Source organism: Glycine max, chromosome 18 (genome assembly GCF_000004515.6).
Source record: "Glycine max cultivar Williams 82 chromosome 18, Glycine_max_v4.0, whole genome shotgun sequence".
Classification (NCBI taxonomy): domain Eukaryota; kingdom Viridiplantae; phylum Streptophyta; class Magnoliopsida; order Fabales; family Fabaceae; genus Glycine; species Glycine max.
Genome location: NC_038254.2, coordinates 8,294,553 through 8,318,936, shown reverse-complemented (window position 1 = coordinate 8,318,936; position 24,384 = coordinate 8,294,553). Strand labels below are relative to the sequence as shown.

Here is a 24,384-nt window from a genome sequence, read left to right as displayed (position 1 = left end):
GTGTGAACTGGCAGAACCACTACTTGAAGTGTTACATTTCCTCCTTCATTCTAAATGTAAAGAATACAATTTCCAAACTATTGCAATTGTAGCTGGGTAAAGAAGAGCTTCCAACTTTGCGTTGTCCTCACGAAAAGCATCTCCAACTCATATATGTGGAAGTGCAGAAATGAACCTGCTTATGCATGTTTCCATTCACCTTCTACAGCTTCTGATTAACCATTGAATCAGCTTGCAAAACACAAGAGAGTTTTTCAGCAAGAGGCATTGGCAGAATCAAGTTCACTAATGTCTTTCGAAGATGTTAACGCTGCTGTTAGTGAGTTTGGTATGTGATTTGCTATATATATGCATAGATATTCTATAATTTTCATATATTTAGATTTTGATACCTGTAAATTTTTTCTTCAGTATATGCCCCTATAGTTTCATACCAGACCAATATCTTGATAAATTAAACTTTAGCATTAGAGATAGGAAGCATTTGCTTTTAAAGGATGAAAATTATAGAGACTAAAATCCAAATAATTAAAAAGATACAAGGCTTGATGATATATATAAGGATCTATACTCGGATTAATGACAGGGACCAAAATCAGGCCCAAAGAGATACATGATGACCAAAACCAAAAATCAATGAAAACTGTAGTGACTAAAATCTACTTTAAACCTAAAAGAAAAGTGACAATTTTAGATCAAATAAATGCAAAAGGGCTAAACTTAAGCGAGAAAAATATACCCCCCTCTCCAATTTTTTGTTGATGATTAATCCCCCTTTCCTGAAAAGCTCAACTTTTCTACTTGTAAGCTTGCTTCAAATCATGATATACCCAAATCTTCATCATAAGCATACTTGATTCAGACGATAGCATTCATAGTTTATACATTCACATTGGAAACACACATAAAGGCATGCTTATTATGTGCTGTTCTGCAAAGAAATGTTTTAGCCTTTTAGCCATTATATTTTTGGAGTGCTTACAACATTCTTCTTCTAACACTTTATCCCATTGGTTAAAATTTATTGAAAACTATAAAATCATGAGTGAAGTTCGTTAAATAAGGGTTGAGACCTACACAGTTTTGTGATTTTTAATTTTGCCTCTAGCTAGGTTGTGGTATAATACTTTTAGCCGGCTTGGTATTGTTATGCCAATTCCTCAAAAATTTATGCCAGTGTTTTTTTCAATTCTTTTCTTATGGCTCAGATTTAAATAAGAAAAGGGTATAGATTTTGTTAAAAACTAGAAAGTCCCACGTAGTTGGATTGAAGAAAAGTGAAGTGTATATAAGTTGAGGTATTATGCCCAAAATATGTCTAGACATTTTTTAGATCAACTCCCACTTTAATACAAGCCTAATTATCAGCACTTCTCACATCGGGCTTGTGCTAAAAATTTGGATTCGAGTCTTGTGGATTGAAAAAAACATGGTTGGGAGGGGAGACCACACTAAAGTTGGTCAGTTGACCAAGTTTTCTCGCCAGATATTAGTCATCAATAAAAAGTGTGTTAGAGAAAGATTATGTTAGATAATGTATTGTTAGCATTTCTCATATTTTCATCCCTCCGTAGTAACTCATGTTGCATTTATTGTCCAAAGCTAGGAGATTTAATCACAGTCACTACCATCCGTTGCATTTAGCAATATTAAAAGGAGATTGGGAATCTACAAAGGCTTTTCTTGACAATGACCCAAGTGCATTGACAGCAAAGGTCACTGCAATTGGTGGGACTGCACTTCATGCTGCAGCTGTAGGAGGGCAGTGGCAAATTATTGAGAAGTTGGTGCAACATGTGCCTGCACAAGTACTTTCAGATCTGGACTTGATGGGTTGTACTTGCCTGCACTATGTTGCAATGGGCGAAAGCACAAGTGCTGCCAAGGCATTGGTTGCTATAAATCCTTCTCTGACACAACTTACTGACAAGAAAGGATTCACACCACTTATCTATAGTATTACCTCTTCTAAATGCAAAGAGATGGTGTGGTACTTTGTTTTGAATACTACAGACGAGGAACCTGGCTGTCCATTCTCGGGTCCTTCTGCTGATCAACTTGTTGCTTTGCTAACTGCTGCAGGATTTCATGGTACGTAAAATGCTTTGCTGAATAGTATGTATTTGTATGTGTTTTCAGGGGATTCTTGATTCATGATTAAAAGTTATTTAAATTTAAATCTTAGCCCAGTTTAGTTTGAGAATAGCGATTTCTAATATGCTGATAGTATAAAATGAAAGTGAAAAGAAATTAAATTCTTGAGATAATATCTTTTTTTTTATGTTTTCTATTTTCACAAATAATTACAAAATTGTCAGTTTTCACATTATAACCAATAGGGTCGGCCTAGAGGTGGGGAGTTGGAGTAGATGCATCCGTCCTAAGTTCAATCTTCATTTCCCCAATTGCACACACAAAAAAGTCAGTTTTCGCTTTGTTCTTTTTTTTAAAAAAAAAAATTGTAAACCAAATGATGTTTTTACCATTTTTTTTCACGAACTTTGAAATCAGGAAACAAAGGAAATAATGCATCATTTTTATAATTATTTGTGAAAACAAAAAATGAAGACAAAACATTTCCTTAGCCTTAACAGATCCCTGTTTTCATGGCTTTATCTATGTTATCACTTGGTCTAAAACTAATATCAACAACATTCCAGTCATCAATAGTTATCAAGGAAGAAAAGTAGTCTGAGGCAACAATAATTTTAATGATTTGGTGTCAGTAAGTTGTATTGATTGGTGACATTAACAACAGTTCCAGTTAGTGATGCATCGGAAGATATTATTAGTCATTCCACTGAAAAACTTGTTAAAAAATCAGTACATAGTTCTCTTGCAGAGAAACTACAATATTTGTGTGATATCATTAGAATATGGCTAGTGCATAATCTTATAGACCGAAAGGAGTAATGATCTCTTGTTAAAGAATTTCCCATGTATATAGAATTTACTTGAACTACTCAAGTGTAGGGCCATTCTTCTAGTCTTTGATTTGATTATTTGTAGTTTCAGGCTTTCAGCACTGCAATTTTATATGTCTAGTGCACTAAAAAGCCCGAATAATGTACTACAAGATTAGCAAACTATTCAAACATTTATACACGCACTCTGCTTAATGCTTCTTTAGAATAATTATCAATTATGCTACTTTAATATCCAAGAATATAAAACACATTATTTTCATGTTTGTACCCTTTTCTTTATATTCTTTTGTATTAACTTTTTTGGCTCTCCCATGTGCAGATATCACTATGTATCTTCTCCAGCGCTACCCAAATTTGGCTACTCTCTCAGATTCAAATGGAAGCATTATACTTAATGTTTTGTCAAAATTGCCCACGGAATTCCAAAGTGGAAATAAGCTTGGGTTTTGGAAAAGATGCATTTACCACTGTAAGTACCCTCTTTAGGTTACTTTAGATATTACTCTCTTTTCTTACCATGCTTCATTGCAATACACTTCTGCCTTACTGATATTAAACTTTCCTCTTCTTCGACTACATTAGGTGTGCCAAATGAACTTGATTTTTTACCACCAAGTCATCTGAGAGGAAATTTGAAAGATTCTTATGGGAATTCAAGCCATCACCAATCTCATTTTGGTGGTACAATATGGAATGCAATTCAGAATATTGGTATGTTGTACTTGACCAGAAGAGAATTTCCAGATATCCTTAAAGACCTGGCTTCGGATTTTCTTTTTTATGTTTTAACTAAAAAAAACACAACTTCATATGCAGTTCCTGGCATAAAGCTAGTCAGAGAGACAAAGTTGAGACACATATCTTCTGTGAGATTGGTGGAATTTGTTTGCAGACAGGTTTCAACCACAAATGACTCTGAATTCTGGCAGTCTCATATGAGTGCAGACATTATTTTCAATGCCACTTCATCTGGCATAGTTGAAATTTTAAGGATTTGTTTCCAGTTTTTTCCTGATTTGGTTTGGACTCACATGCCACATGAAGGATTTGTAGCTCAAATTGCCATCAAGAATCGGCAAGAAAAGGTTTTTAGTCTTATATGCGAGATGCCTATAGTTTGCAAGTTTTTAATCCTGGCATTAGATGAGTCACAGAACACCACATCACATTTAGCAGCAAGGTTTGCTTCTCCTCAGCTGGCATCAATTTCTGGTGCAGCCTTTCAAATGCAAAAAGAGTTACAGTGGTTTAAGGTTTGTTTAGTCTCATAACCCCTTATTTGTTATTTTTAAGTTGAATTATACTAAAATGTTGATAACATTGTTAATGTCCAACAGGAAGTAGAGAAATGGGATCACCCTCTTCATAAGGAAGTTAAAGCCAAAGATGGTAAAACTCCTTGGCAATTGTTCAGGGAAGAGCATAAGCCTTTGCTAGAAGAAGCAAAGAATTGGATGAAGGATACATCAAACTCTTGTATGTTGGTGGCAACTCTTATTGCTACAGTTGTATTTGCTGCTTCTATAACTGTACCTGGAGGAAACAACCAAGACAAAGGATTTCCAATATACTTGTTAGATAACACATTCATGGTGTTTATTGTGTCAGATACATTAGCTTTGTTTTCCTCCATGGCTTCTCTACTGATGTTTTTATCAATCCTAACAGCACGTTACACGGAAGAAGATTTTCTCAGGAGATTACCTGAGAGAATAATATTGGGTCTGGCTTCTTTGTTCTTTTCTATAGTAACTACAATGATAGCATTTGGAGCAGCTCTGGATTTGTTGCTAAGGGAGAGACTGCAATGGGTGGCAATTCCAATTGCTCTTCTGGCATGTGTCCCGGTTGCTCTATTTGCGAGGCTTCAACTTCCTTTGTTCATACAAATGATCATATCAACTTATGGATCTCGCATATATCATCATCAAAGTCTTTGGTAAGGCTTTGGTGTTGTTCCAAAATATGAAAAACAAGACAAAGCATGAAATACAAAAAAGTATTAGTAGGGTCAACAGGTGATGGCTTCTTTGGCTTTGGCACTTTCACCCGCCTTTTGGAATTTGTTATTCTTGAGTATGATAGTCAGTAGTTTTTTTTGCCTACACCAATTTTGAAAAGACTAGCTAGTCTTCTAAGATATTGTCACTAGTAATCTCTCAAAAATCAATAAACTTATCTTCGTGTATATAGTTGGTCCTTTCTAAGGACAAAAGTGGCGATGTCTTATATTTTTATGTACTAGTTTGAAAACACTTTTTAGAAAGATAAATAGTCAGTGTAATATTTGGAGTGTTACAGGATATTAATTAGCTATATTAGTTGTATTAGTTGAAATTAGGTTGTTAGGAATGTTTTCGTTGTTCACTATCTCTCAAATAAGTTCTATAAATATATAGAACACGTACACACTCTTGTTTGCATATTTTTTCATTCAATAATATAGTTTTCGAACTATATCTAGTATTAACACATGGGAAACCAAGCATTACAGAAGTATATTACAAGCATAGTTTTACAGATACAAGTTATCAAGCATAGCTTTACAGACTTTCTTTTTCTTAGTAAAATATTTCAAATAGAAATAACATTTTAGGTTCGGGTAACTTTGAGTATTGGTTGGGTTTGAAAATTGTTGCAACATATGAAAACCAACATATGAAAACCTAACTCTGCAGACTATAGTCCACACTGTTTCACAAACGCCAGGTAACAAACATACGTCCATTTGCAGAATTGAAAAAAGGAAAAGGCGTTCAACATCAGAAGATTAAATCAGAATTGGAAAATCCATTGGAGCACCATTGTTAGAGCTTGGAGTTCGAGGACCAAGCAGCCTCCTAAGAGAGAAGAAGAGAGACTAAGGGAGAACTTGCTTTGATATTTTCTCATATTGGAAGCGCACAATCCATCCACATATATAGTTGCTGTCCAGGGAACAAGGGCCCCACAAGCAAAACAGAAAAGATAACAAAATCAGGAATATACTAACAACCCTATTTCCTTATTCCACTACCTACATATCTTCTAGAAGGCACTAAGGCACGATCTGGTGCAGCACCATCTTCACGTACGATGCCGTCTGCATGGGGCCTCTCTGTGCTATTCGTAACATTCTCATGCCCTTCAAAAATACTTTGTCCTCAAGGTGTTGGGGTTCAACGCATTGCTTCCAAAAATTATACCGGGATCCCAAGGTTTTTTCCGGCGAATTGCACCTGGTTTAGCAGTTGTGCATAATGCAACGATCATTAATGGAAGCTTGTATACGGCCATGGAAGTCCCACAAGGAGGAACAATGCTGAAGAGCTTGTTGAAGGAAATGGTGGTGTGAACGAGACCGGACAGATGAAGAACAGGCATAGGAAGCGGGCCTGGCAAGGTTGGGGGCCGCGACTGTATGGGTACCAAAGGCGGAAGTGGTGGCGGAGGGGGCGATGGAGGCATCATGGCTGGCGGAGGTGGCACGATCGTGGGTGCGGTGAGCGTGGGTGATGGAGTTGACTTGAGCGGCGGAGGCAACAATGGAGGTGGCGGAGGCGGTGGCGGAGTCAGCGGTAGAGGCAACGGTGGAGGCGACGACGGAGTTTGCGACAAAGGCAGTAATGGTGCAGGACTTGGTTGTATGGGTGCGAAGCATGGAGGCCGAGTCGGTATGGAAAGCGGAGGCGGCGGTGGTGACTGCGCAAAGGAAGAAGATGGAAGGTGGTGGCTGGTTCTTGGAGGCAGTTTAAGGAGAAGGGCGTCCAGTTGGGAGTCGAGGCGGCATGTAGCGGCATCAAGTTTGGCCAAGACGGCCTTAAGGCGGTCCTCGGCAGCCATTGAAGTTTCGTTTGGCGACGAGTAGTGTGGGTGGTGGTAGTGGAAGGTGGAAGCTCTGTATGACGAGTGACAGCCATGGAAGGCAGTCATGGAAGCTCTGTACGGTGAGTGACAGCCATGGAAGGTAGCCATGGAAGCTCCGTTTGGAAGCCTAACAAACGTTTGCGGGTACTCTCAAAATCAATCCTAAGGGATTGAGCTGGATGTACAAAAGGATGAGGGATGTGTGGAAACGAAGGTGAAGGGTGCTGCAGAAATGGCTGCTGGTGGGTGGTTGTGTGTAAAGGAGAAGAAGAGCTGGTATGGCAGCCATGGAAGGTAGCCATGAGCTCTCAATGAAAGCACCAATGTTAGAGCTTGGAGTTCGAGGACCAAGCAGCCTCCTAAGAGAGAAGAAGAGAGTGGAAGGGAGACTAAGGGAAAACTTGCTTTGATATTTTTTCATATTGGAAGCGCACAATCCATCCACATATATAGTTGCTATCAAGGGAACAAGGGCCCCACAAGCAAAACAGAAAAAATAACAAAGTCAGGAATATCCTAACAACCCTATTCCTTTATTCCACTACCTATATATCTTCTAGAAGGCACTAAGGCATGATCTGGTGCAACATTATCTTCACGTACGATGCCATCTGCATGGGGCCTCTCTATGCTATTCGTAACAACCATCACCATATATTTATCGTCGTCGGAGCCTTTGGAAGAAACCCAGATTAGTTTCTCCTTTCAATTTAATTGTTTAGTAATTAATTAGCATCTTTCATAGGTCTCCAACCGTCCATGTTTGTGACGAAATCCAATGAACAACCTACCACAACATGAATCAAAGTCCCTAGTAAGAAATCATTCAGAGAAAGATAAGTCCAAGTTGAGTGGGAATTCTCCCGGAACATGGCTAAAGGAAGATTTGGAAGGAAATAACCGTTCGCTCTTGGGCAAACCTAATCGAAAAGTGTACCGAGTTGCGTAAGTAATATAAAACGGTAAGAATCGAGTATCGAATCACAGGGAACGAACTTGTTTCATTCAGAAAATATGTGTTCAATAAGCAAACATTTGTTTAAAGCAAGTAGATATTAAATGGGATTTTTATATGAAAATCTAATTAACTACAAACTAAAATATCTAGCAGTTGAGAAGTAAAAAATAGTCAAGTAAAAAACGTTGGGTCATTCTACTGAACTTGCTTTGATGTTGCTAAATATTTTTCTCTATTTAACGTTGTTTTAGTGTTCTTATGGTGAGAAATTACCCAAACCAAGATCCCTCGAGTGAATGGGCCTAACTCTATTTAAACCTCGCACTTGATCCCTCAACAAACTTAGTTTAAATGAGTTGCATTAAGATTATAACATAATAAAGACTAAATCACTGCACTCCATTCCTAGACATACAACTTTCTAGCTTGCTCTATCAAGTTCTAAGGCTTTAAAGCACTTTCCAATGCTAAAAATCATAACTACACATACAAATGGGTGATCAAGTCACAAGCATGTAAAAATAAGCATAGATAGAAGCAATGAACACATAAGAACATCATTAAATAAATAGTAAAAAAGTATTACATCAAAAGTTCAGCAGAACTCCCCAACAAGAGATTTAGCCTTCCATTACAAGCAATGAACTTTTTAGCACAAAGTACAAATTTTTAGGGAAGAAAATGGTTGAGAATGGTTGAGGATGTCTCCTTCAACCTCTAGAACCCTAATCTCACCCCTCTAACCTAAACTCTCTTGGAGATTGGTGGTTTGTCACTCTCACTTCTTCTCTAGCTCTGTTTTTTGACTCCTCTCCTTATTTTACGCTAACTTCAGTGTTTTAAAGACTCCTTGACGTTTCAGATTCTGAAGGCTCACTTAACGAGTTTGGCTCGCTAAGCGCGAGTTAGTGAAATCTGACCTAACGAGCTGGGCGTGTTGAGCACGATAAGGGACAAACGACTCGCTAGGCGAGCTGATGGCACGCTGAGCGCACATCTCTCTGACTGATCCTCTTCTAGGGTTTTCCAACACACTAAGTGAGTTGTGTACCTCGCTAAGCGCATATGGCTCGCTTAGCGAGACACCAGCTGCTTGAATCTCTTTCTTCTTTTGGCCTGAAACTGAAGTTGATTCACATTAATTCACAAAATTGGGAGTATCTACTGAGTAAAATCAAACTAAACATGAAAATATGTACAATTCCTACAAAAAGAACCATAAATTGGGAGAAAAATGCTAATTTCATGTGACTATTAAGTACACAAGTTAGTCGTAAATAAGAACTAATCATAACCACTAGCTATAATGAAATGAGTTACGAAGAAAGTAACAGATAATGGGAGATTCATCCGTAAATGCCTATTTGTAATGCAATCTTTCAAGAGTTGAGATTTTGTCACTACGAATGAAAGATCAAGTTACCTTGTTTAGGCTCTACAATACCTCTAAGCCAAATGTGTAGTATGCTACGAAAGATCTTTGAGCGTGTAAGGCATGAACCAAGACAATATTGGTTTTCGAGTATGATAAGTCAAAGGTAAACAATATACAGAGTCTAGTACCACAGTTGCCATAGTCAACAAATACAAGTTTACTTGTCTAATGCCACATTCCCTTGTATAGAAAAACTTTTATGAAATGACAAAATCAAAAGTAACTTGATATTTAAGGGCTGTTTGTTTGCTGTTATATAAAACAATTTTGCTTTTTAAAAATAAAAGCACAATATAACTTGCTTGACAAGACCTATTTCTTAAAACAGTTTTTAAGAACAATAAAGGTATGTTTGATTGTGTTTTTGTTGTTTAGGTTTTAAAAAATGATTTTATAAAACAATTTTCAAAATCTCTCTTTTAGAGAATAGAAGGAAAAAGAAGATGCAGAAGTGTATAAAACAAAAAACTGAGTAATTGAAAACCAAATCAACTTAAAGATGTTTTGTTTTTTTGTGTTTAAAAACTGAAAGAATATTAGTTTTTAAAACAGTTTTCTAAAACTACTCTTATCAAACAAGTTTTTCTGTTTTTCTTTTTTAAAAACAGGAAACAAACACGCCCTAACTCTTTAAGTTTCAAAAGACAAAACTTGAGAAGAATAAAATATGGGTTAGTGTTCTAGGTTTTATAAAAATATCAAAACACAGAAATGCATCCATACAGTATTTTAGTCACTTCCTCTATACCAAAAACCACAGTTTCAACAAATACTTTGCATAATCAATCACACCCTTATTTTTTAGAGTCAATTTCCAATAATTCATTTTCACAAACCTTTCGTCCACATGGTGATTTTTGTGGCCCTCTGGCTATTCAAATTCCAACATTTCAATTGATCATCCAAAAAAGAAAAAGAAATCAAAGATGGAAACTATTCAAACATAATTGGTATGCCTCCTCAGCATTTACAACAAGAATGTATAAACAAATCTGCTATATAAAAGAGCCAAAAGAGGGAGAAGAATTCATAAAAGTCCACTTTACCGTAGAAAATATTTCAACTCTCATTGAAAAGATTGCAACAGGGAAAATAAGTAGGTTTTGCACTTTTGCTTAATACACGGGTAGACATAAGCATTTCTAATTCATCCAAATAATTACACAAGGATGACTGCCACATATACATTGATGGCTAAAATTATAAAATTACCTGAGAAGCTGCAAGCCACTGAATTATGGTCTTCTCCAAAGACACTTCATCCCCAGTTTCCAGTTGCAACCCCAATATTATTGCACCGATCCATCCTACAGTAATCATTTTGAGAATTTTCTTCAACTGTTTCCATAGATGTTGAGGTCGCAGCATCAAACTGTGAGGCAAAGAATGTTCAAAAAAGATAAATGAACAAAGACAAATGCAGATATATGGCAAACATAGATACCTGAATCCTAATTAAAAAATATTTATGAGAATTTCAAATTAAAAAAGTTGATTAACCTAATAATACCCAGTATCATTGTTTATTGAAAAGCATGGAAAAGACCAACCTGTGAGGATGAGCATCCATCCTCTTGCAATCTTTTCTGATAGGTTTGATATATACAATGGTACAGAAAACCACAGAATGCCTTATGGATCTCACTATAGGAATGAACAAGCTATGCTCAGAATATGTTTTATATAATTAAATTGAACATTGTTAAATACTTAAAGGCTAAATTATTACTAAACTAGAAATAATTGTCCCTAGATACAAGAACTGTGTAGTAAACCGACATTCCTCCACAGAATTGAGAAAAAGAAATTAAAGGGAACTCTGGAACAAGTTTCCACCTTGCAGGGAATGCATGCATGCATGTAAAACACACCTTTTGTAAACAATAACAAATTTTAAAATGCAAACATCAGGCATAATGAATTTTAGATTATATAAATTTGATCCTTGTATATTCTCCTACTCACATAAAAATAACAGCGACTCTGCATCCTAATAAATAAAAAAACTAAAGCCAAATACACCAAGATTAAAAAACCGGAGGAGAAGATTTGCGCTGTATTGATTCATCCCTGGTCTATTTAAAGCATCAATTGCAACAATCCTGGTTTTCTGTCTTCCAAGGGTGTCTACGTCCCTTTCATCCACATAGTCACCAGAAAATCGAAATGATGATGAGTACCTAAAGAAATCAGGAAATATTACACCATCAAGTTAAAAAAGAAGAACCCGGACATCTTAGTAACAGGGAGCAAACAGATGAAAAACATATTTGAAGTGAAGTCACATTGAAATAAGTATTTTTCAATTTAGTTCACCCTATCAAATGCATATTGTATATCATTATCACAAAAAGGGAGTTGCTAGGTGCACCCAGCATTATTGCTGGGACACCCAGTATTGTTTTAAAATTTCAGAACTGCCCCTGCCTTAAAGTAACGTACGGATCAAGTACAAGATTAACATTCAACCAATTAAAAGGCAAGCAAATAACAGGCATTCAACTACAAAACAAATAACAGGCAAGCAATTGACAGTCTTACTGGGCATATGCACAACGATGTGCTCGAGTTCCTCATTCATGCTGGTCCAACGTGATGACGAAGCACAAGAGCGTGACATTCTGAAAACCAAAAAATATCTTAAACAAAATATCATACTTCGGGCTAAAAAGCTTCAAAAGTAACCCTAATTTAAAATAAAGAAATCATTTTGAAAATTAAAAAAGCTTCACGCGGATCAACCTAAACATCTACCAAGTACCCTAATGCGGATCATCTACCTCCTAAGTTGTCTCTACTGCAGATGACCTTAAGCAATCAACAATGGAAGCAATAGGAAGCAATGGAAGAAGGAACCTTACCTCAATGAAGAACAGAAGAATGGAGCTCGCGAAAGAAAAAGAGACACTCAGAGGAAGAAGAAACGGCTCGCGGAAGAAGAAGAGACACTCGGAGGAAGAAGAAACGGCTTGCGAGAGAGCACCAACAGCAGCCTCGTGAGGGAGAAGAACCAGCAGCAGCTCGTGCGTAAGAAGGGAGAAGAACGCGGAAGAAGGTGCTCGCAAAAGAGAAGGAAATGAAGAAGGAAGTGGAAGGGCTGGTGCATAATTTTTTTAAAAATATAAGAAGGGCATTTTCAACATTTCACTTTAAGTGTTGGGTGCACCAACATTTTTGCTGGTGCACCTAGCAGCATCCTCACAAAAAAAATGTTGAAACCAAGTGTCACACCTTAGTTTGTCCAACATACACAAACAAAACAAGGGAGAAAAATCACTATGTTAAGCATAACAATAGAGAAGCATGTTTTTCTTCCTCCATATTCATATACAAATGAAAAAAAAAAAATCTTTCATCACATTTTGTTGGGTAATCAACATTCTCACAGATAAAATTACTCATTCCATAAAGGATCGTGAGAACACAACAAAGATTATATTATAGGAAAAATAATAATAAATACAAGAATTTAATGTGGTTCGACACCTCTTACATATGTCCATAGAACCGTCTCAAAAATATTTTATTATCACAAAAATGATTACAAGATTGTAACTCACATCAAATAGTATATCACTCGATAAACCCGAGTATCTCACTGAATGATTACAAGAAATGATAACACTCTCAAAATTTATCTTCTGAGAGTGTTGTGTATTTTTTCTCCACTAAATCTCTTATCTATTTATAATGAAGATTATCACCCCAACTAAAGTAAATAAATTCTCTTGATATTTGAAACAAAAATAACTTCCAATGCATTTATTCAACTAAACTTTATCTAGTAAAATAAAATCTTTCACTTTTTATTTAAATCACCTAAATCTTAGTGATAAAAATTCAATTCTCAAAATATACATGTATCTTATCTTTTGAGTTGAAACTCTATATATTTTTATTTACTTTTGAGTTGAAACTCTATATATTTTTATGTAAATAAAGATAGTAGTAAGCATCCACAATATTTCATTTCTTGTTCCAGTTTAGATCCATTTAGTAATACTTACCCCGTATAACTTGAGAACCTTTCCACACCAACAATTTCTATAGCTTCATTATCTGCCATGGCCGGCAAGAAAAGCATGTCAGCAATCAATTCTGGACTCAACAAATTATCTTTTCTTGATTGTTCAATCGATAATTAATAATTATGAAACAATTTATTCTTAGGGAGTGTCTAGGACAAGAATTCTTTTGTTTCCTGATAATCTTCCATTGGAATAGTTTGTTTTCATGTTTGGTTTGTTTTTTTTTTTTTTTTTTCAAAAAAATACGTTTCCCATGAAACAATATTTTGGGGAATTTTTTTTGATACATTTTCTACGAAAATATTTCTATGAAAGGTGGGAGCCTAATTTTTTCGAATTAAAAAATAATTTTTATTACAAGAAAATATCAAGTTACTTTTATTAAATTATTTAACATAATAAATAATTAAAAATTATGATAAAAATACTTATTTTTTAATTTCAAGAAACTTATATAAGAATATTTATGACAACCAAATAAATTTAATCATTTTTTAGGATTCATGATTGACATGACAATGATTTACGGACCATGAATTTTTTTTCCCTATACTAAGCCCTCGCAAACATAAAAAAAGGCACCTTCTTAGATTATTATTTAAAATTAAAAAGAACCGTTTTTGTATTGTTTGACAGAAATTATCCTAGCCAAGGAAGCTAGCAAATGACTAAACCCTTACATTCCAAATAAGGCTAAAGATGGCAATTTTTAGACACAGGATAAAGATGGTAAATGCTATTCAATTAGCAAATGGATGTAAACTTTTATGATTTAGTTTTTAAAAAAATCTTATGATTTAAGAGAAATTAGAGATAGAATTAGCCACTTCACAAATAATTGCATTAGTAATGTTTTTATAACTAAAAACATAACTTTGACCTCTTATTTTGTTTGTTCAATCTGTAATTTTTAAAAATAGAGACTTAGATCCATTAACCAATATAATGTAAATGAGTTTCTTTATTCTACAAAACTTATCTACAAGTGTGTTATGAAGAGAATAAATCCAAAAGGTCTGGTCTATTGAATAAAATTTTAAAAAATCTCATCCACTTAAATGTCGAGTTTGTTATTTTACTCATCATGAGATTCATAACATAGTCCATGAAGAGGAAGGTCAGAAATCAAAAGAACTACTCATTTTAAGACCAACTCACATAATTAAACTTATAAACAGCAAACGAAAATAATTCCAAGGACTCTGTCTGCTCTAAAGAAAATCAAGGAAAGAAAGTAAATGCACTAGAAAATTGTAATGGTAGAAATAATCAATTTAAACAGGACTCACTATAAGTAAACAAATAAAAGTTCTTGGCCATGTTTACACCCATAAACCCCTCCCAAAGAAAATAGAGTTCGTAGCAAAACTGATAATCTGTTGGTGGATAGTTAAGAGCTTCAAGAAATTCTGATACAACGAGTAGGAAGATAGACAATATCTTAAGCAGCACCCTTGCCCTTCTTCTTCTGAAGCTTCTTCATGTAAAATTCCAGCTCTTTTCCCTCTAATATATATCTGCCACAAATTCAGAAGACATTAAGTGCCAACAACTAGGACCATTAAATTTAAAATTAAAGAATATTGTTCACATGCCCTTCTTAACTCTAAATATATATTTGAAGTCAGCATCACCATGCAAGCTGCTTCAGATTAGAGGATAAGATTGCCAATAAGGAACGGAACACTACTGATTTAGATCCATGTCTTGCAATTCCTTTTTACTAGAGTAAATCAAAACCATCTGGAGAATGCAACACAACACGAGAGGTTGAGAGCTACTTTTAGAATGAGGGAAATCCCTTATTTTTTGGACCTATCATATTTTTTTAAAATTCTACCTCATCATATATATGCTCTTGCAAATGGGATGGTTGTTCTAACTATGAAAAGCAATTCTAAAATTTACTCTCACTGGATGCAGAAAAGCATGCACCTGATATATCTCTGGTAGCTAATTGAGAAAAAAGTAACATACCCATCAGCACGACCACATTGGCCAGGTCGAGATGAGATACAAGCCAAAAGGCGACCACCTCCGAATTGTTCTTCAATGTGAGGATCAAGAACTCGGTTCTGCTTTCGCTTTTCTAATTTTCTCAAAACATGGTTACTCTTTTTCACCTCCTCAGTTGCAGCTTCACCATCCTGTTGAAACAGAAATACTGAATGATGGAAGAAACAATCTAAGGTTATCATAAAAACTGCAAGAAAAACAGAACTTAATAAAGAAAATCACAGCTGATAAAAAAAAGATAACCTTATTCTAATTAAAAAAAAAAACCATTTCATATATAGCCTTAGCAACCCAGTTCCCGAACTCATTTTAGAGATTTTTTTGCTGCATAAAAACTTTACAGCCCTTGAATAATTCAAAACTTACAGAATGCGTTTAATTAGACACACTAAAACATTTTTACATCGACATCCAACAGGAATTTATCATGTCGCGGTGTCACCACATCATATTAATTAAAAAGATGACATGGTAAAATGATCAAATCTCATTGGATGTTTGTGTGAAAAAGTAGTGCATATAAAATAAATTCTTATATAATATAGAGAATTAGTGGAATGACAAAAAAGTGCATCAAAACCAAATAAAGTGCGCAATGCACATTATTGAAATTGAAGTATAATCCACAGAATAAAGCAAAAGATTCAAGCTTCCAAGTTTCCAACAACCAGCAACAACAAAAGCTATTCTAATATCACAGCACAGCATTCATCTTGGAAAGCATCTAAAACAGAAACTGTACTTAACAAACAAACATGTATTAGCATTTAGCACACAGTTCAATTCAACTTGTTGTACCTCCCCTTCCTTCTTGGCAGAAGCTGCTGCACTCTTCTTCTTGCGGCCAACCTCAACGCCATAATGCTGCAGATACCACTGCTTGAAGGGTGCTGCATCGACCTGAACAATGGCACTCTTGACCAATGTCTGAGTCCTAACAAGCTCATTGTTGGATGCATTGTACACCACATCAAGAATCCTTGTCTTGCGGGTTGCAGCCTCACTCCCCCAAGAGTAGTTCCCAGTATCAAGCCTCAAAGCGCGCCACTTCACGTTCCCACCGCGAACCCTAATCCTCCTAACCGTCTTGTTGCTTGATAGCTTTGTGTTTGCTGGCTGCCTCCCAAGCTCATACCTGCAAAACAAACACACCCCATTGAACACAAAATAATCATTTGAAAAAAAAAGGCAGCTTAGGAAAAAAAATGTAACTTCTTTGGTTAAAATTAGGGTTCCACTCCAATGAACCCTTAGATGCTGAGTTTTAACTCTAGTTTTGACCAGATAAAACAAAACGATGAATCGCATGATATTGAATAATTTAAAAATGCAATCAGATAATGATGAATGACATCAAGTTAGAAGAATTTACTTTCTCTTCTTCCTCCAAGCTTTCTTCTTGCCGCCGGTGGCGCGCCTCTTGTGCATGGAATCACGAGAGATACCTACATAAATTCACATGAATCATCATCATCATGTTATGAGAAAGCGTGTGTGTGTGTGAGAGAGAGAGAGAACGTACCCATTTTGGAAGAAGAATAGAACGGTGCTGGTATTGCGAGCTCGTGCTAATGAGAAGAAGAAGAAAGGATAGGGTTACTGATAAAATGTAATGGGCAGGGTTAAGAACCCATTGGGCTACGGTTTACCTACACCTAAGAAGTTGCTTTCTGTACCCATATGTTTTCTCTTGCACCCCATATGAAACTTAAAACAAAATTGAATGGACAGAAGTACCCTTTGTTGTATCTTATACTCATTTTTTTGTAGTGTCTACAGACCCCAACCTATTGAGTTCAAAAGTAAAATAGTGAACGTAAATTTAAACTTATTATTTTATTTTAAGAGAACTTTAATTAAAAAAATCAATTATACAAATTAGATTTTGCAAAACATATAAAATCAAGTTCATACGTTTGTTTTGATAGATTTTAAGATCATTTTTTTATTATATATTCCCCAATTTTTGAATATAAAAAATAGTTTTTGTGAAACATAAACAATTTAAAACTTAAGCAAATTTTTATTTCCTGGTTCCAACAATCTTTTGGTTACCATCTCTTTCAAATCATCATCTAGTCATTAATTAGACGAAGAAGATGAATTATAATTAACAAAAATATGTTTAATCATACAAAACCGATACAAAAAGTTGAAATTAGTTAAAATAAAAAATCATAAATTATATTTTTCTTTTTTTTATGATGTGATAAAAATGTCTTTTCTTTTTCAATAAATCCTTTACTGTGAATTATAATTTTGAGTTAAAAAAATTGATGAAAATAAGTAATTTTAAATATTAATTACATCTAATTAAATAAAAATTATACGCAACAAAACATTTCTCAATGGCAGCTTCGTTGGGTACCCATGTTGTGCTGAGAGGCACTCATGAAACGAGAATCAGAGCCACTTTTTGTGCAGAAAAGAACAGAATAATAGAATTGGTTTCAAGTTCTCAAAGCACAAGGCCGTTCAAAGAGCAATCTTTGTTAGCCAGCAAGAGTTCGCTGGGTTGGATGAGAGGAAGAGCCCAGATGAGGTAGCATTTACCATCTTCTTGTTGAAGTTAGTGCTTTTTGCTTATTTGCTTTTTTTCTTTTTCTTTTTCTTTTCGTGTTGCATATATTTGATGGGAGTTGGTGAAAGTAGAAACCCTCTTTTGGTATGAAAGTTTCTGGTTAGTTGGATTGCTTGAAGAGTAGGTACTAATCCATGTAAACTGTGGGGGTGACATGACAACTAATAGCTATGTTATGGTTCAGTTCAAAAGGTGTGTCCATTGGTAAGGATGTGTTTTATTGAATGTGTTCTTGGGAATATGTTATTGATAATTGATAGAAGAATTTCCTGTTTTACAATGATGGGAAGCTAGGAATTGGTATTCTGGAGGGTTTTCAGTTTGTTGATGGAAATTGATTACGTTTGTAGGAGTTCTTCTTCTTTTGTTGTTGTTGTTGTTGTGAATGTTTAGGGTGTGGATTGGGAAACTGAAACACACAAATGTGTAGGTTTTAGGACCAGAATGAGGTTGCATATTTGGCTAGATGCCTTTCAGAAAGTTGTTGCAAACAAAATCTGTGAAAGTGAAGGGTGATTGCTGCAGTGACTCTTGTAGAAGTCAGAAATGATAATTGGTGATAGTTTTAATGACATTGGTTATAAGTGATGATTGTTTAGATAATTTCTTCTGCTTGTACTGCACCTGATTGTTGAAAATACTGTCATCAAAAGAGTAAAGACAATGAGATTGAATTGGATGATATGCACAGAAGAATCCCAGAGTCTCAATTTATATTGAATTACATTTTACAAATAAAAGAAGGATTAAATATGAATTCAGTTACTGTAAGTTTTTTTGTTCATTTTTAGTCTATTTATGTTTTAGTTTTTTCCAATTTTGGTCCCTAAAGCATGAACTTACAGGGACTAAAAATGAAAAAAAAAATGGAATTTTAAAGGGACTAAAATTGAAAAGTGCAAACTTACAAGGATCAAAATTGAAAAAATGCTAACTTACAGGGACTAAATTCATATTTAAGCCATAAAAGAGAGATGAATTACACTAGAACCTTGCTTACCTTTTTTTATTTTTTTATCCTGATATTCGATGAGAAACTAAGTTCTAATTGAAATTTTACATTTTCTATCTAGAAAAGCAACATGACATTATGTGTATCTACAAGGTTTCGTGTTGGCTAGTCATGAAACTCATTTTATGGTAGGGCTTCTAGGATGTCTACTAGCACTTGCTATTTTGTTGCCTCAGAGAGTATTGATTCTGAAATTTGTTTTCAATTTTCATTTTTTTTTCTTTCTTCATTCCACTTAGTGGATGGTGCTATTCATCATGGTAACTATCCCTGGATAAACCTCATCTGAGGGAGTGCGGGTCAGCAATGTAAGATGCAATGTATGATGGACAGTGTTGCATGACCTAGGGTATATTATGTCTACTTTGGACTCAAGGCAATGTATTTCTGGCTTTATCCAGCAGGTGTCACTCTATGGTTTTTAGACTTAACATTTCAACCTCTGGTGCCTATAATTGAGTTCATCAAGAAAAGCACTTTGCAGAGTTCTATCAAGCACTTTGCACAGAGCTCTTAATTTCTACATATGTGAGTAATGGCTGGGACTGATCCTAATTTCTACATATCCTAATTTTTGGACTTAACATTCCAAAGAATTTTTGTAGTCCTTTGGAATTCCAGTGAAAATCCAGGAAACTGACTTTTTTTTTTCTTTTAATATTACAAGTTAAAGAAGAGATTAAAAAATGTTATGAACTCATAAACAGAGTAGGGAGAGGAGTTGTGTATTTGGGTTCTTCAAGGATGGGACCTAGCCATTCACATTATGTGCAAGCACAAGATCTGGCTAAAGAGGCAAGTAAATTCTTACAATAGCTTCCTGGCTCTTTTTTCAGCTTACTTGCTGGTTTGTATTGTATAAGATCTCATTCATTTGTTACCTAATCACATTGTTTCTGGCATTAACAACAGTGATAGTGGCAAAGGTAGTTATAAGTTTTGATTATTTTTTCAACATATCTTGCTGCACAGATAGAAAATCTTTTGGACTGCACTACTTGGTCAGGGGGACCAGGACTAATGGATGCTGTTACTGAAGGTGCTATGCTAGCAGGAAAACCAGTTGGTGGATTCAAGATAGGAAGAGAAGCTGGGGAATGGACTGCATCTAACTTTCATCCATACTTATCATCCGAAAATTACCTCACGTGCAGGTAATCTACTACTGTTGCTCAATAACTTTAACTATTGACATGAAAGCAATTGACTGCTTAGATTGTTTTAACTTTTGAGTTCAGGTTTTTCCCTGCAAGGAAGCATGGGCTAGTGGATGCTGTAGTGAGGAACAATTCATTTGATAAGACTGCTGTTGTTGCCCTTCCTTGTGGGATTGATACTTTAGATGAGGTGTTTGAGATACTGGCATTGATTCAGCTGGAATGGATTGGATCAAAGCTTCATGTTCCCTTCCTGTTGATGAACTATGATTCATTTATTCAAAGCTGCTTGAATTTTTAAATGACTGTGAGGGTTGGGGAACTGTCTCTAAAGGAGAGGTTGCATCATTGTGGAAAGTCTGTAACAGCAACTCAGAAGCTTCCGTCGTACCTAGAAGAATTCTATGGCATTTCTTCTTGTGACAAAAGTAAGAGTGTAACTAAATTGTATAGCACGTATGAATCACCATCCTCGTAAATAAGAATTTTTCTTTTGTTTTTTTCTCCTTAATAATTGTTTTCTTTCTATAAAAGGCTTACTGTAGAATATTCTCCTGAATTGCTGCAATATTACCAGGTATTATGGTTGACGTTTCTCATGTGCAGTAGCAAGTTCTAATTGCACCCAAAATGTATCTTAGGATTCATCTGTAATCACATTTGTGATTTGGATAAATTAGCGAAAGGAAATGAGTTTTCTCTAATTGTTATATTTTTGTGAGGTTTATTTAATAACTTCCCTTAGTTATTTTTATCTTCAAGTGCCACTGCCATTTATGGTTAGTTTTGTCATTAATTGATGTTGTGAGCTTAAACTTTTGTCATTGGATGTCATCTTTCCAACTTACAAACTTTTGATTCCTTTCTGGCATAGAAATGAGAGTTGAGACTCTAGTGTATATTTGAAATGTCATTAAAATAACATGCAACTTCCTTGGACAATTGGATTTCCATGGACCTGCAGATTTGAATAGCTTCACTTGTTTTCTCCAAGCTTTTTATCTATAACTCTTATCAAAAGGTGTTTTTTGATAAGGACTACCTAGCATACCTCCTACTAACCCGAGAAAGCATTTAAATACTTACATCAACGAGTCCTCCATCTCGCAAAATTAGCTTTATTTTAATTTTTCACGAGGTTGGAAGGAGGAAGTTCCATCTTTAAGTTGAACACCTTGACACTCATAAAGTAATTTGTCCAAAGATTTCATTACAATAATACCTCAAGTATTCTGTCCTAAAAAATATTTTTACATCTTAATATAAATTTCAAGGAAAAGGGATCAACTTACTTCAAGAATAATTCTTTGGGTTGTTTTTCATCTTTGTCATTCATTTTCTATAAATCTAATGCTTAAGATTAGCTACTCATTACAATCACTAGATTTCAAGCAAAAGAAATGATGAGAATGAGGAATAACTCTAAAAGAGTTACTCTTGGAGTAAGTTGATCCATTTTTAAATTTCAAACATTAGATTAAGGTTACTCTCTTAAGTCATAAGTACATCAAAGCGTGATAGTATCTTTCCTTCACATAATCCACTCTGGAATCTTTATATAGGATTATAGGTTCAGGACCTTTCTTTAAAGGTCTTTTCCATATGTTTGACCCTTTTTTTTTTGCCGCCCTGTTCTGACCCTAGTTGCAATACTCGGGAAACATCCCCACCATGCCATACTAGAGTGGATTTTGTCAAAATTCTTTTATAGGAGCATGCTTCCTAATACCAAGATGTTAGTTTATGTTGCTTGTGGGGGATATTACAACATGCTACTAGTTGAGAGCCTTGAAATAATTGAGGTCATGACAAAAAGTAGTAGTGGTGCACAATTTAATAGGAACCAAAGATGAGGATTTAGTGAAGTAGGGAGACTCTAGATGTCATTTTGGCTCAAAATAAGCTTATATACTAATCAATATGGTGTGACATGATTGACAAATATCCTTGAGCATTAAGCATGAGTTAGTGATTTGATCTCCAAGTCCTTGTGTATGAAAAAATCTCTTGAGAAAGTTAATTTAAATCCTCAAATAGATTTTGTGGTACCTCAAACTATTAGTTCTTGTCTCTCACTTGGGGCATATCCTGAGTCCGCCCAAAAAACAGTCTATATTCCAACAAATACAATTGTGACCATGTTTCGGTGGCAAGAATTCAGTCACTTAGTTTAGTGACCAAATTTTCGCACTTCAGCTATAAAATTGGATCCAATTTCTTGGACAATTAGATCCCCAATTCCCCATGGAACAACAACTCAAGACAGTTCCCTTTGGCATTCAAGACTAAGAGAAACTTTAAGTTCTCAGCATCTAGTTTATGCCAACTGAATTTCAGCAGAGCATTGCTCCCAATGGAGGACAAGAACATTGGACGATCCAGCATTTGTCCCGTGTACGGACTATTATACTGGAATATATAAAATTTTGGGAATTTGCCAGAAAAAGTTTAGATGCCCTAGAGCATCCAGGTTTAACCATAAAAGCCATGTTTATTTATTTTTGACTTATTAATGCCTCTGTTGATTGATATTCTTGGTCCTTAATTATTCTTTTCGATAATAAAAAAATGCAACCGTTTTCTTATCATGCAGAGTGAAGCTGGTAATAGAAATCACCGGCCAAGTGTCATTGAATATGATGAAATAATGCTGGAACCCCAAATCCATTGTCCTGCCATATTCATCTTGCTTGGAAGATTCTGCATAAAGTTGTTCCTCTTAGTGCAAAGCTAGTTAAGAGTGGCATGTGATGTTTTCTGTCCAAGATGTGGTATTGAAGCTAAAATCCTTATTCATGCATTTAGACTGCGTTTGGGCTAATCAAGTGTGGTTTGCTTCACCTCTGGTATTTCGTTTCACCTCAATTTCAGCAGAAAGGAATAACTGTTCAGAAAAAGTTTGAAAGCCAAATCTTAGACACTCCCCCAGACATTGTGGAACTGATTATCCTCTTTCAATGACATATGGTATGCTATGTCTCCTTGATATTGATACTGCCGAAGCTTTAAGAATGAGAGGATCGAGTTACAGTTTGTGAGAGACCTGTTATTAATAAGGACTACCCAGGCTGAATTGGATTATCTGAATCTCATCTCAGCTTTAAAATCTAGACTTATAGTTCAATCATATTTTGTAATTGTAATCGTGGAATGAAGATGCATTATTTCTTTCTTTCAAGATTTTGTTAGAAGGGAGGCTAATCAATTAACTCAAATGTTGACTCATTTTAAGACAATTGCTGCAAGTTGTATTTCTGCAGCATGGGCTGGGCTCTGATATCATGCCTAGCTCTCATACTTTTTTTTTTTGTATAAATTGTGGTTTCCATTTTTGTTTGGTGAATTGTATATATCTTTTTATAATAAACTGTGTCATCGTTTGGCTAACTTATGCAGTCCACACACAATTCAACTTGGCCGAGGCACCTGCTGGTTTGTACTGCTTTAACCGCTAGATCATAAATTATACTGTCAAGCATCAAGCACAATATTTTCCATAAACAATATTGTTTATTTTACATTAAGCTAAATCACAGTGTTCACAACTTGCTCTACAATAATTAGTTTTCACACTTTCATGTGGTACAATTAAATCAGATTTGAAACATTATTTGAACAGATCCGAATATCGAACCATATATAACCTGTTTTTGTGGTCAGATGCGACGAGATTTAACTACATTATGTGTGCAACTTATTTAAAAATGGGGTAGCGAGATGTTTTATGCATATCGTGACAAACTTGTTAACATTAAAAAATTGCCAATTCAGTACTGGCGTGCACGTTCTCACCTGTGTCTGAGTAAATCGAACTAGCATGTGTTTTAGGAAAAGTGGATGATATTTTAATTTGACCATGCCAAAATATTATGACTAAAACCAATATTAAACCTGCTGATGTTTGAGTAAGTCGAATAAATATTACATTACTGACAAAGCATAGTTAAAAATCAATAAATTAGCTATATATCCAACTCACTAAATAAATATTAAAAGAAGATAAATATTTACTTTCGCCTTTAAATTTATTAGGTGTTGATGGTTAGAACTTTAAATTTTTTTCATATTTGAGGGACCTAATTGTCAATACCTAACAAATTCAAGGATAAAAATATATATTTATCCTATTAAAAAATGAGGAAGCAAAATTTGAAATCATTCTCTTACTTTAGACTCGGCTATATAAAATTCTCATATGTTAAAAATAATTGGTGACATTAATGATACTCCTTGATGATATGATAAGTCAATGAAGGTTGTCAACGTCACTATTATATCATTAGTTAACACGGCTACTTGGACCATGGATACTAAAACCAAAAAAAAAAAAAAAAATTTAAGAAGACTAAAAAAAATCCTATTTTATAAGAAGAAAAGGTTATTTAAGCATAATTAAAAATCATGATTGCTTTTAAGTGAAATTA

General features: G+C 35.0%; 5 protein-coding genes across 5 annotated transcripts; 2 read left to right on the top strand and 3 right to left on the bottom strand.

Annotated features, from left to right (window-relative positions):
* Window positions 1-5,350, top strand: LOC102660751 (uncharacterized). The gene is made up of 6 exons (XM_006602103.4): window positions 1-328; window positions 1,603-2,091; window positions 3,247-3,396; window positions 3,510-3,638; window positions 3,744-4,180; window positions 4,265-5,350. Exons 1-6 carry the CDS (start codon window positions 289-291, stop codon window positions 4,868-4,870), a joined length of 1,851 nt encoding a protein of 616 aa, XP_006602166.1. The 5' UTR covers window positions 1-288; the 3' UTR covers window positions 4,871-5,350.
* Window positions 5,351-6,053: 703 nt separating this feature from the next.
* Window positions 6,054-6,881, bottom strand: LOC102666882 (ras-associated and pleckstrin homology domains-containing protein 1-like). Its single transcript, XM_006603098.4, has one exon. The coding sequence runs from the start codon at window positions 6,879-6,881 to the stop codon at window positions 6,054-6,056; it is 828 nt and encodes a 275-aa protein (XP_006603161.1).
* Window positions 6,882-8,272: 1,391 nt separating this feature from the next.
* On the bottom strand, window positions 8,273-14,514 carry LOC113000163 (probable poly(ADP-ribose) glycohydrolase 2). The gene is given in 6 exon segments (XM_041011756.1): window positions 8,273-8,853; window positions 10,379-10,412; window positions 10,414-10,538; window positions 11,172-11,346; window positions 13,174-13,282; window positions 14,484-14,514. Coding segments are annotated over 6 exon segments (522 nt in total). The 3' UTR covers window positions 8,273-8,805.
* On the bottom strand, window positions 14,446-16,828 carry LOC100527325 (40S ribosomal protein S8). The gene is made up of 5 exons (XM_003551519.5): window positions 16,733-16,828; window positions 16,583-16,655; window positions 16,009-16,345; window positions 15,172-15,341; window positions 14,446-14,711 (listed from the first exon to the last, which is right to left on the bottom strand). The coding sequence occupies exons 1-5, from the start codon at window positions 16,734-16,736 to the stop codon at window positions 14,636-14,638; spliced, it is 660 nt and encodes a 219-aa protein (XP_003551567.1). The 5' UTR covers window positions 16,737-16,828; the 3' UTR covers window positions 14,446-14,635.
* A 2,995-nt stretch (window positions 16,829-19,823) lies between these two features.
* Window positions 19,824-20,261, top strand: LOC102660282 (uncharacterized). The gene is made up of 2 exons (XM_014770490.1): window positions 19,824-19,957; window positions 20,042-20,261. Exons 1-2 carry the CDS (start codon window positions 19,824-19,826, stop codon window positions 20,259-20,261), a joined length of 354 nt encoding a protein of 117 aa, XP_014625976.1.
* Window positions 20,262-24,384: the final 4,123 nt, after the last annotated feature.